The sequence below is a fragment of the Lithobates pipiens genome, unplaced genomic scaffold, assembly GCF_037356315.1.
Source record: "Lithobates pipiens isolate NorthernLeopardFrog02 unplaced genomic scaffold, aLitPip1_a1.2 Scaffold_118, whole genome shotgun sequence".
NCBI lineage: Eukaryota > Metazoa > Chordata > Amphibia > Anura > Ranidae > Lithobates > Lithobates pipiens.
Window position 1 is genome coordinate 301,017 of NW_027507705.1, and position 11,227 is coordinate 312,243.

An 11,227-nucleotide genomic window follows, 5' to 3' on the forward strand; every position below is an offset into this window, starting at 1 on the left:
GGCCGTTTTTTGATTTCTTAGTCTTGACTGGGTTCCAGAGGGGAGTCAGAGGGCTTGTGGGAATTTCACATTTGATAGCACTGATAGTTAAGCCCGGAGGTGATGGAGGAGGATCCTGGGAGATGAAACTTAGTTGCAAGAAGAGTCGCTCTACTTCAGGGAATGTCGCGAAGGTGAATGGCTTGCTATTTTTGTAGAGGAATTTCAGACCAAATGGAAATAGCCACTAGACTTGTGCACAACGGAAAATTTTGTTTAGTTTCGGTTCGTTGTCATTCGTAAAATACATAATTTCGTTTTGTTATATTCGTTATGTTACATTAATATGTTTTCGGATAATTCGTTATTATTCGTAGAGTGTCGAATTCATTTGTTCGTATTCGTTGAAATTCGCTATTTATGTATGTATAGACATTCGTGATAATGATTCGTAGTTTGGAAAGTCATTTGTTTATTGTGTGTGTTATTTTAACACACACAATGACAACATCTCTTCTCCTCGGCTCAAATACAATACAACACGCTTCTAACTCAGTTCTCAGGAATGCACTTTGCCAGTAATCCATCCTCCGGCACAAAATTAATTAGCTGATTGGACTATAAGATTTACTTTGAGCTGACCTTTTGTTTCATTAGATCTTTAAAGAATTACCAAATTCATTCGTTATATTTCTTTCGTATTCGTTGTTATTTGTTATTTTTTTATTCGGACATTCGGATGCATTTAAATGTCCAAAAGATGCAAAATTCGGTTGAATTTCGATTCGTTATGAAACTAATTGCACAAGCCTAACAGCCACCAGTATTTGATTTCACATTGATTTAGGATTGTTAGTAGTGGTTTGAAGGTTCTTTTTTTTTGGATTGTTGTAGGGGAGAGGTCAGCAAAGATTTGAATAGTGTGGCCTTGGAACTGTAGATGTGTCATGGAACGAGTCTTCTTCATTATTTCTTCTTTAACTACAAAATAGTGAGGTTTAACAACTATGTATCTTGGTAGACCATCTTTTCTTGGTGGACCAAGGGTTCTATGGGCCCGGTCAAGTTCCAGTCTATGTGGTCAAATGTCCGTAATAAGGTCTTTGATGAAGGAGAGGAGGGGGAGAGGAGTGGGGCTTCATACGCCTGCATCGCTGGACCGTGGGACAGGTGAGTGTCCTATTATTAAAAGTAAACAGCTACACTTTTTGCAGCTGCATCCTGCATTTTCGGTTTTGGCACCAACATTTCCATTCAGTGCACCTCTAGTTCCAGCTGGTGGTTGCTTCAGCACCCACTTATACACACAACCATTTCTACAGGAATGTGTGCATTGGGAATATTGTGTGTAGCGGATGACATTTTGGACACAATGTCATATGCATGTAAATTTAGTTTTTGCCTCAGAACAGTAGGGGTTCTCAGTCTGGCCGGGCTGTGTTGGAAGTTCTGCCTGGTCATGTGAGCAGTGAGGTGCACATGACAAGCCAGAACCAGGCCTGGTTGAATGTTTTGAGTATCAATCTTCTCTTAACCAATCAGTGGGAGTGCCGGGCAGCTGAGGAGTCTGGGAAGGGGTACTTAAGATGTATGGGTCGCGTGTTTAAGAGAGAGGAGTTCGTGAAACCCCTGTGGTCTGTTCTGGTTCCAGGACCGGGGTAGCCCCGTGAGGGGTCCCGTTCACGGGGTGTTCGACATCCCACAACATGTTCCTGTCAGAGGCCCCTAGTAGACCCGCCTGGTCTGGGGTGACGATCCATCTGTTCCCGAGTCTTGGACCCTGCTGGTCCGAGGCGCAGTAACTGAGGGAGGATTCAAGGTGTCCAGGTGTGCTCTCGGCTTGGAGGGACACCACAGCTCGTGGAAGTGACCAGGGGAGGACTCTTCGGAGGAGGGTCGACAAGTGGCATCCTGGGAAGTGCCTGGTTACTGAGTTGGGAAGGTTATTGACAAATTCACGCTTTTCCAATACCATTGAAGAGACGGGAAACGTTCCAGGTACTGAGTAAAAGGTTCCTGTTCACCCTTTGTCACTACTTGTACACGTTCATAGGATTGTTTCAAGTTTGAGTCAATGTGCTGACTGCCATGATCTCTGGCTAGAGATCTGTTCAGCTTTGAAGTGCCCAGCTGCGAGTGGCTACTCTCTGGCTGAAATTAGAGACTTTGCTAGACCTACAATTCAAGGTGCCTGAGTTCTTCACCCGTGCCCTCTGTTCCCCTGAGAGACTGTGTTATTGGATGTTACCACTGCAAAATAAAGCGTTCAAGTTGTTGGGTATGAAGCCTGGGAACCCCTAGATGTGGAGGAGCAGGCCAAGAGAAGGTAACTGGTAAGCCCAATAAATCAAGGCCGCCCTGCAAGGGTTAAGGCCGCTACATGTGATAAATAGGTCTAAATGAGCGTTTAATGCTTGAGCGTTAATTAACTTCACCGGGCAGAATACATTTTATTAAATGAACACCCAAGTGCTTTACACACCTAAATGCGTCTTCTGCCAAAACGCTGCTGCCAGGAGGAAACGCGTTTAGGAGAGATGGCAAAACATCCATTTGTACCTTCAACAAACATTCCTAGTCAGTTTCTTATTTCTCCACAAGATGGCGACCTCTTTCCCTGACTTTTTCCTTTCCTCTGCACACGCACATCACCATAGCAACAGGGCACATCTGGACGGCTCAGGGAAGGAAGGACGGTGGCCATTTTGTTGTAGCTCAGAAGGAAAATAGAAGCATCTCCTTCCTGGTGTGTGTGCAGAGCTGAGAATGGATGCTGAATGAGGAGGAGGTAATAATGTCTTCTTATTATGAGAGAAGGGGGTCTGGATGGGGGGATCATGTCACCTCCACAAATCAACATCTTCGTGCAAGTCCTCTGATGTGTAGAACATTAGATGGGGGGCTTGGCTGGGGCTGGGGATGATAGCTCTGGGGGGGGGCGCATTTTTCGGGATGCTGTAATCCAATGCGCAGTTGCGAATAATTATCAGCCATCTGTATTTTTTATAAAGATTGTGGCATAAACACGCACGCCCGGATGGCCTGAGGTGTACATGTTTATGATTATAAATGGAGAGCACGAAGACACCTCTTATGATGACCTTTCTTTGGGGAAATATTTGTAAGGCAAAAATATTCAGGTTGATGGATAATTGTTTCTCCTAAGCCCTTGTACACACGGTCGGATAATCTGTCGGATTGCGTCTTATCGGACCGTGTCGTCGGATAATCGGACTGTGTGTGGTATGCATCGGACTGATTCCATCCGAATCTCCGTCCGACCCAATTTTCCAACATGTTGGAAATATTTCCCGACCAACTGGGCCGGACGGACCTAATCCGATCATGTGTAGAGCATTTTCATCGGACCAAGTGCCATGCATGCTCAGATCAAATTCCTACATCAAAGCTATTGGCTACTAGCCTGAACGTAGTCCCATCATAACGAAATTATGTCATCAGGTTCTGAAAGATCGGATTTTTCGCCAACTTGGCCCGACCGTGTGTATGCAACAGTTTCGGACAAGATCCAACGGACAAAATCCGACAGGCAAAATACGACGGATTTGGTTGTGGAAATCTCCGACCGTGTGTACAGGGACTTAGACCTATCGTGTTACAGTTCCCTTCCAAGTCTATTCAGACACTTCTCACATACATGTAAAAAAATCTGTATTTTTTTTACTTAGAACCTCCAAACATTATATATATATATATATATATATATATATATATATATATATATATATATATATATATATATATATATATATATATATATATATATATATATATTTATATATTTACCAAAAGTATTGGGACACCTGCATTTACACATGAACTTTAATGGCATCCCAGTCTTAGCCCGTAGGGTTTAATATTGAGTTGGCCCACCCTTTGCCCCTATAACAGCTTCAACTCTTCTGGGAAGGCCATTCACAAGGTTTGATTGTGTCTATGAGAATGCTTGACCATTCTTTCAGAAGCAAGTTTGTGAGGTCAGGCACTGATGTTGGACAGAGAAGACCTGGCTCACAGTCTCCCCATTAATTCATCCCAAAGGTGTTCTATCAGGTTGAGGGCAGGACTCTGTGCGGGCCAGTCAAGTTATTCCACCCCAAACTCGTTCATCCATGTCTTTATGGACCTTGCTTTGTGCAAGGTCGATAAAATGTTGGAACAAGAAGGGGCCATCCCCAAACTGTGGGAACAGTTTGGAGATGGCCTCTTCCTGTTCCAACATGACTGCACACCAGTGCACAAAGCAAGGTCCATAAAGACATGGATGAGCGAGTTTGGGGTGGAGGAACAGCTTTGGGATGAATTAGAGGGGAAGTGCAAGCCAGGCCTTCTCATCCAATATCAGTGCCTGACCTCACAAATGTGCTTCTGGAAGAATGGTCAAATATTACATATAGACACTCCTAAACCTTGTGGCTCCAAAAGGTGCAAACTCAATATTGAACCCTATGGACTAAATAGGATATATATATATATATATATATATATATATATATATATATATATATATATATACACTGTACATATAGTATAAGAAAAAGCCCTTGGATAACAAAATAGTCGGAGTTGTAATTTTTTATTATTATTCACACCAAGTTTGCACCGCATTTACTTTTCAAAGGCAATTTTTGGGGGAAAAAATAGACATCCCTTGTGATAGCATGGGCCGTGACAGGTCCTCTTTACTGAGACATTTGGATTCTAATAAATCTCAGATCTCCAATCTGTCCTTAACAGCATCTGATCAAACCAAGATCAGTTTTACAAGATGCTTTCATAGGCCGGTAAGGGCTTTCTTATGGTTTCTTAGACCGCTAACAATAATCGCTGTGTTCTCCCGGGATGGACAGCTCCCTGTGCCCCCCCCCCACCACCACCACCACCACCCTACCCTACTGGGAAAACACAATAGCTCCACGGGAGGGATTCCTCCTTCAATACTGACTGTGTTGATGTGGAAATTGAGCAATTTACTTTCCTGGAAAGAAGATCTCGCCATCTATGGCCTGCCATAGACTCCTACTAACTTCTGGCCCTTTCTGCTTTCCTATGTGATTGGTCCTGCTCCTACACTCATGTAGTGGATCATGAGCCTCCACACTTTATACACATAGGGCCAGTTTACTGTTGTTCAGACTTTAGGGGGGCTATAATATGCCCAGTGGGAGTAAGCAATGCCCCACCTTTGCTATTAAGGGGAGTAATAGTGCCCCCTTGTTGGTGACAGTGGGAGGAATAGTGCCCCTTATTGGTGTCAGTGGGGTGAATTGTGCCCCCTCATTGGTGTCAGTGTGAGGAATAGTGCTTAATTGTTGTTGCCAGTGGGAAGAATAGTGCCAAATTGTTGGTGTCATTGGGAGGAATAGTGCCCATTGGTTAGTGTCAGTAGGAGGAATTGTACCCAATGGTTGGTGTCAGTGGAAGGAATAGTGCCCAATTGTTGGTGTCAGTGGGAGGAATAGTGTCTGATTGTTGGTGTCAGTGGGGAAATAGTGCTCAGTGGTTGATGTCAGCAGGAGGAATAGTGCCTGCTTATTGGTGTCATTGGAAGGATTAGTGTCCAATGGTTAGTGTCAGTGGGAGCAATAGTACCCAATGGTTGGTGTCAGTGGGAGCAATAGTACCCAATGGTTGGTGTCAGTGGGAGCAATAGTACCCAATGGTTGGTGTCAGTGGGAGGAATAGTGCAAAATTCTAGGTGTTAGTCAGCGGAATAGTGTCCAATTGTTGGTGTCAGTGGAATGCATTATATCCAGTTGTTGGTGCCAGTGGGAGAAATAGTGCCCTATTGTTGGTGTCATTGGCAATAATAATGCCTCAAGGCCTGGATAAAGACAAGCAAATGGTCACATCTGGCAGTTTGGAAACTGTTGTGGTAGGTGATATGTTCAGGATTCTTAGCCCTTGTACACACGGTCGGAGATTCCGACAACCAAATCCGTCGGAGTAATTCCGACGGATTAATTCCGGAAGAGGTCTGGAAGTGATGTTGCATACACACGGTCGGACTAAGTTGTCGGAAAAAAAGATTGTACATAACGTGATGACGTTATTTCGTTACGCCGGGACTACGTTCAGGCTAGTAGCCAATAGCTTTGGTCTAGGAATTTGATCTGAGCATGCGTGGCACTTTGTCCATCGGAGTAGGCTACACATGATCGGAGTATGTCCGATAGGAGCATTTTGTCGGAAAATTTTACCGGCAAGTTGGAAAAATTGGTGGAAACAGTCCGATGCAGACCATACACAGTTGGAATATCAGACAAAACGGTTCGATAGGAAACATACCAATGGAATCTCCGACCGTGTGTACAAGGGCTTAGATTAAAGATTTGGTTTGGTTAGGCAAGGAACTGGGACATACGCAGATGCCTACTAAAGGGCATGTTGAAAAACACAAGGACCTCTCACTATGTGTAAGGGTAGGGAGCTTGGTTCTTCTAGAGCATTGTTGTACAGGAATTCTAAGCTGGATAGTGTTTTTGCAAGGTGCACAGCAAAGTAATCTTTTAATTTATAACAGTGAAATGTGTTATTCATCTTTTATTCTGAGTTTGTAGAAGAGAGCGTTTAGAAGAACACAAGTATCTCTACAAGGCATCATGATGAACAGCCAGCCACCCAACACATCACCGGGTAAGTGAAGACTTTAATATGTTGTAAAGGAGAGAAGAGTATTCGGGATCCACCTAGATACACACATCCTCTGATATTAAGACATAGAGACAATGTATTCAGTCAGTGTGTGTGTTTCCTACAGATGGATCCAGTAATGGGAACCCACCAGAGAGATGTCCCCGTCCTCTGTATTCCCGGGATTCCACACAGGAACATCACAAGATCCTACGCTGTTATCAGGTAGGAGAAACTGAGGTTTATGATAGCAAGTTACATTGCATATCTTCTATATAATGTTTTCAGGGTCTTAGCCGGTCTGTTATGTTGTTTTAGTTTATTCTCAGATAATACAATGTGCCATTCTATTTTTTGTATTATTCAGTATAAAAGATTGAAGCATATTACAACTGAAGTGAAAAACGAAGCTAAAGAGACATCTCCAAAGAGAGAAAAGTTATATAATGAGGAGGAAGTTCCTATAGAGATCAGCACAGGTGAGTAATAAACACTAAATCCAGAGAAGAGTCCCAGATTCTCCTTGTTCAGTCACTACAACAATCTCTTCTCCTCCCCCCTCCTCTGTCAGTAGACAGTAATGGGGGGACAGTATGTGCCCAGTGGGGGAGTCAGGAGCCATCAGCCTCTATTAGACTCCGGATCTCCTCCTCACATCATGTCATTGTGTGTTACCAGCCAAAAGACGTGACCAGTCTCTCCCCCCACACACTCTCTGGGGTCTCTCATACATCTCAATACAAGTAGGTATAAGAAAGCAATACCCCAGGTGATGAACATCCAATAAGACCCTGCAGTTTCCATAGTAATAGTAGCCTTAGCCTGGGTTTGGTCCAGACCACACACTGACATGTTTCACCCTGCCCACATGGCTCAGTCATAGAGGTCCCCATGGGGTGGTGAAATGCGATGGGGTGTGGCCTGGCAGGAGCCCAGGTTGAGGGTGCTTTTACTACAGAGACTGCTTGTCTTGCTGGAAGTGTGACACCTGGGGTATTTCTTCCTCGTACCTGCATCTACTGAGCCAAGCTGGGCTCTCCCCTACCCTGCATCCTCAGCGGGAGTCACCTGATTTTGATATACAGGAGCCTGAAGCGGCTACCCTAATCTTTTTTGTGTTGGTTCCCAGTCAGGACAGGGGGTGCCACTCTCCTTTTTTTATTTTTATTTTCACAGACCCCGGAGACACCAGAGCCACTCAGAGAAATGTTAAAGCTGACAATGAAGAAAGGCGTGTAAAGTCCAAAATGAAAATTTTAGAGATTGGCATGGGTGAGTAATAAACAGTAAATACAACCAGAAAACAAAAAACAAAAAAAACATTATTATCTAATTTTAACCACAATTATTTTGATCTCTGTGTCCAAAAAAAAGTGGAACTAAACCCTCTTATCATTTTCAGCCAAGGAAGCTGCCATCTTGGCCACCTGATCACATGATTCTGAACATGTGATCAGTTATGGTACCAGCTATTTGGTTAAGCTCTCAACCAAACTGTCAAATCACCAAATGGCTGGTGTCATAACTGATCACATGTGCAGCGGCACCTATGTTGCGTTTTGATATATACTGCATATACACTGCTTAAAAAAAAATGAAAGGAACACTTTAAAACACATCAGATCTCAAAGGGGAAAAATATTGTGCTGGATATCTATACTGATATGGACCGGGTGACGTGTTAGGAAGGAAAGGATGCCACATTGTTTGATGGAAATTAAAATGATCAATCTACAGAGGGCTGAATTCAAAGACACCCTGAAAATCAAATTGAAAAAATTATGCAGCAGGCTGGTCCATTTTGTTGAAACTTCATTGCAGCAACTGAAAATGGTCCTCAGTAGTTTGTAAGGCCCCCACGTGCTTGTATGCATGCCTGACAATGTCGGGGTATGCTCCTAATGAGACAATGGATGGTGTCCTTGGGTGTTCCCTCTCAGATATGGACCAGGGCATCACTGAGCTCCTGAACAGACTGAGGTGCAACCTGGCGGTGTTGGATGGACCAAAACATAATGTCCCAGAGGTGTTCTATTGGATTTAGGTCAGGCGAGCGTGAGGGCCATTCAGTAGTATAATTTCCTTCATCCTCCAGGAACTGGCTGCATACTCTCGCCACAGGAGGCCGGGCACTGTCCTGCATCAGGAGGAACCCAGAACCCACTGCACCAGTGTAGGGTCTGACAATGGGTTCAAGGTTTTCATCCTGATACCTAATGGCAGTCAGGGTGCCATTGTCTAGCCTGTAGAGGCCTGTGTGTTCCTCCATGGATATGCCTCCCCAGACCATCACTGACCCACCACCAAACCAGTCATGCCATTGGTGGATCTGCCAATTCTGGTGTTCAATGGCCAATGCCAATCAAGCTCCCCGGTGCCAGGCAGTGAGCACAGGGCCCACTATAAGATATTGGCCTTCCTCATGAAGTCTGTTTCTGATTGTTTGGTCAGAGACTTTCACACCAGTGGCCTGATGGAGGTCACTTTGTGGGGCTCTGGCAGTGCTCATCCTGTTCCTCCTTGCACAAGGGAGCAGATACCGGTCCTGCTGATGGGTTAAGAAGCTTTCCTAGAGTAACTGCTCTTGATAGCCAATCTTCTGGCAATGACACATATGGATGTGCCCTCCTGGAGGGGTTGGACTGCCTGTGCAACCTCTATAGGGTCCAGGTGTCGCCTCATGCCACCAGTAGTGACGCTGACCCTAGCAAAATAGAAACTAGTGAAAAATAGTCAAAAAAGATGAGTAGGGAAAAAAAACATCAGTGGCTGCCACCCGTAAAACCATTCCTGTTTTGGAGGTCATATCATTGTTGCCCATCTAGTGCACCTGTTGTTAATTTCATCAATGCTAAATCAGCTGAAACTGATTAACATCCCCCTCGGCTGTGTAATGTAAAGAGGTCCCTAGGTGCAAGGTGCTGTGTAATGTAAAGGGGTCCAGAGGTTAAGGGGGCTGTGTAATGTACACAGTAGTGACAAAAAGATATTTAAGGAGGCAGAAGTATGCAGGGAGCACAGTGGGGTGTTTTTACATTTTAAGGTGGGGGGGGGTTGGTGCCAGATATAGGATCCTCCCCGGGTGCCAAATGCACTAGGTATGCCCCTGATGGTGGCCACACAAACTGTTGACACTTTGGGTCCAATTTGGACATTTTCACTTAGGGGTGTACTCACTGTTGTTACCAGACATTAATGGCTGTGTGTTGAGTTATTTTGAGGAGACAACAAATTGACACTGTTATACAAGCTGTACACTCACTACTACATTGTAGCAAAGTGTCATTTCTTCAGTGTCGTCACATGAAAAGATAGAATAAAATATTTATAACAATGTCAGTGGTTTACTCACTTAATGTATGTAGATTATTTTGCATGTGGCCAGATATGTACTGTGAGTTCTATCATTTTTTTCAGCTCCCCAGTAGATGGCACTTTACCCTTTCTACACAAACACACAGGAGCGGTGGGGTAAATCGCATGTGTTTCGGACAGGAATCACACTGCATTCCTGTTAAAATTGCATGCAGTTCTTTGCAGTGTGATTTGGGCCCATTTCGTTTGTTTTCCCGCAAATCGCACTGCAAAGTATCGGTTTCAGTATTAGGAACATTTGGACGAGTACCGATACTCGCATAAATGCTTGGTATCGCTACCGATATCCGTATCTGAAAGTGATAGGAAAGTTTAGTTCCACTTTAGTTGAATCATATCTAACTGCTTCATTTACACGTGTTACTGCAGATGGACGATACAGATGGTACAACACGGAAAAATATCCAGACAGTGAAATTGTAGATGAGGACATCACAGCCTACGTGGCAAAAGAAAAAGCCATGACTCCAACTCTTCAGCCGGTGTGCTACAAAGAGGAGAAGCCGTATTCATGTCCTGAGTGTGGGAAACGTTTTACGCATGAAAAATATCTCATCATACACTACAGAAGTCATTCGGGGGAGAAGCCGTTTTTTTGCGCTGAATGCGGGAAGAGTTTTCCGTACAGATCCAGCCTGGATAAACATAAGATAACTCACACGGCGGTGGGGGCTTTTCCTTGTCCGGAATGTGGAAAGCGCTTTCGCGCAGGATGGATTTTAGCTGCACATCAGAAAGTTCATTCAAGTGAAAATCTACATAGATGATCTTTGTCTGGCTTTTTTTTTTCCAGAAATGATATCTTAAAGGGAATGTATACTTGTTTTGTACATAATCTTCCTTTTATTTATTATGGTCAGGACGGGAAAAAATAAATAAAATTTAGAGAAATATTTATTTTGTCAGGTCAATATGAACTAATGCTTATAGATATTTTGTATTCTCTTGAACCAGCACGACACAATGTGAGTATAGCCTCAAATACACAACAGTTTACATTCTACTCTACTCGAACATTGCCTGTTCGCCTGTTCAGCGAACAGTGAACAATTTGGGCTGTTCGCAACAAATTCAAAAAGCCGGAACACCCTATACAAGTCTATGGGAGAAATCTAAAGTGCTAATTTTAAAGGGTAATATGCAGGTTACTGTCCTAAAAAGTGTTTGGGGACCTGGGTCCTGCCCCAGGGGACATGGATCAATGCAAAAAAAAGTTTTA

At 43.8% G+C, this 11,227-nt stretch overlaps 1 protein-coding gene across 2 annotated transcripts; it reads left to right on the forward strand.

The window, feature by feature from the left end:
- The first annotated feature begins 2,657 nt into the window (after positions 1–2,657).
- Positions 2,658–10,901, forward strand: LOC143973802 (uncharacterized). 2 transcript variants are annotated; one of them, XM_077474658.1, is made up of 6 exons: positions 2,658–2,767; positions 6,561–6,636; positions 6,761–6,858; positions 7,001–7,112; positions 7,810–7,905; positions 10,378–10,901. In XM_077474658.1, the coding sequence occupies exons 1-6, from the start codon at positions 2,750–2,752 to the stop codon at positions 10,773–10,775; spliced, it is 798 nt and encodes a 265-aa protein (XP_077330784.1). In that variant the 5' UTR covers positions 2,658–2,749; the 3' UTR covers positions 10,776–10,901. The 2 variants fall into 2 exon arrangements, with proteins under 2 accessions (XP_077330784.1, XP_077330785.1); XM_077474659.1 differs by having other exon boundaries at positions 2,662–2,767; positions 6,554–6,636.
- The last annotated feature ends 326 nt before the right edge of the window (positions 10,902–11,227 follow it).

What these genes read in the sequence shown, in the direction of transcription:
- LOC143973802 (XM_077474658.1), top strand. An exon ending in AGATCCTACGCTGTTATCAG is followed by an intron (nt 6,859 to 7,000) that starts GTAGGAGAAACT and finishes TGTATTATTCAG; the next exon opens with TATAAAAGATTGAAGCATAT. An exon ending in TCCTATAGAGATCAGCACAG is followed by an intron (nt 7,113 to 7,809) that starts GTGAGTAATAAA and finishes TTATTTTCACAG; the next exon opens with ACCCCGGAGACACCAGAGCC.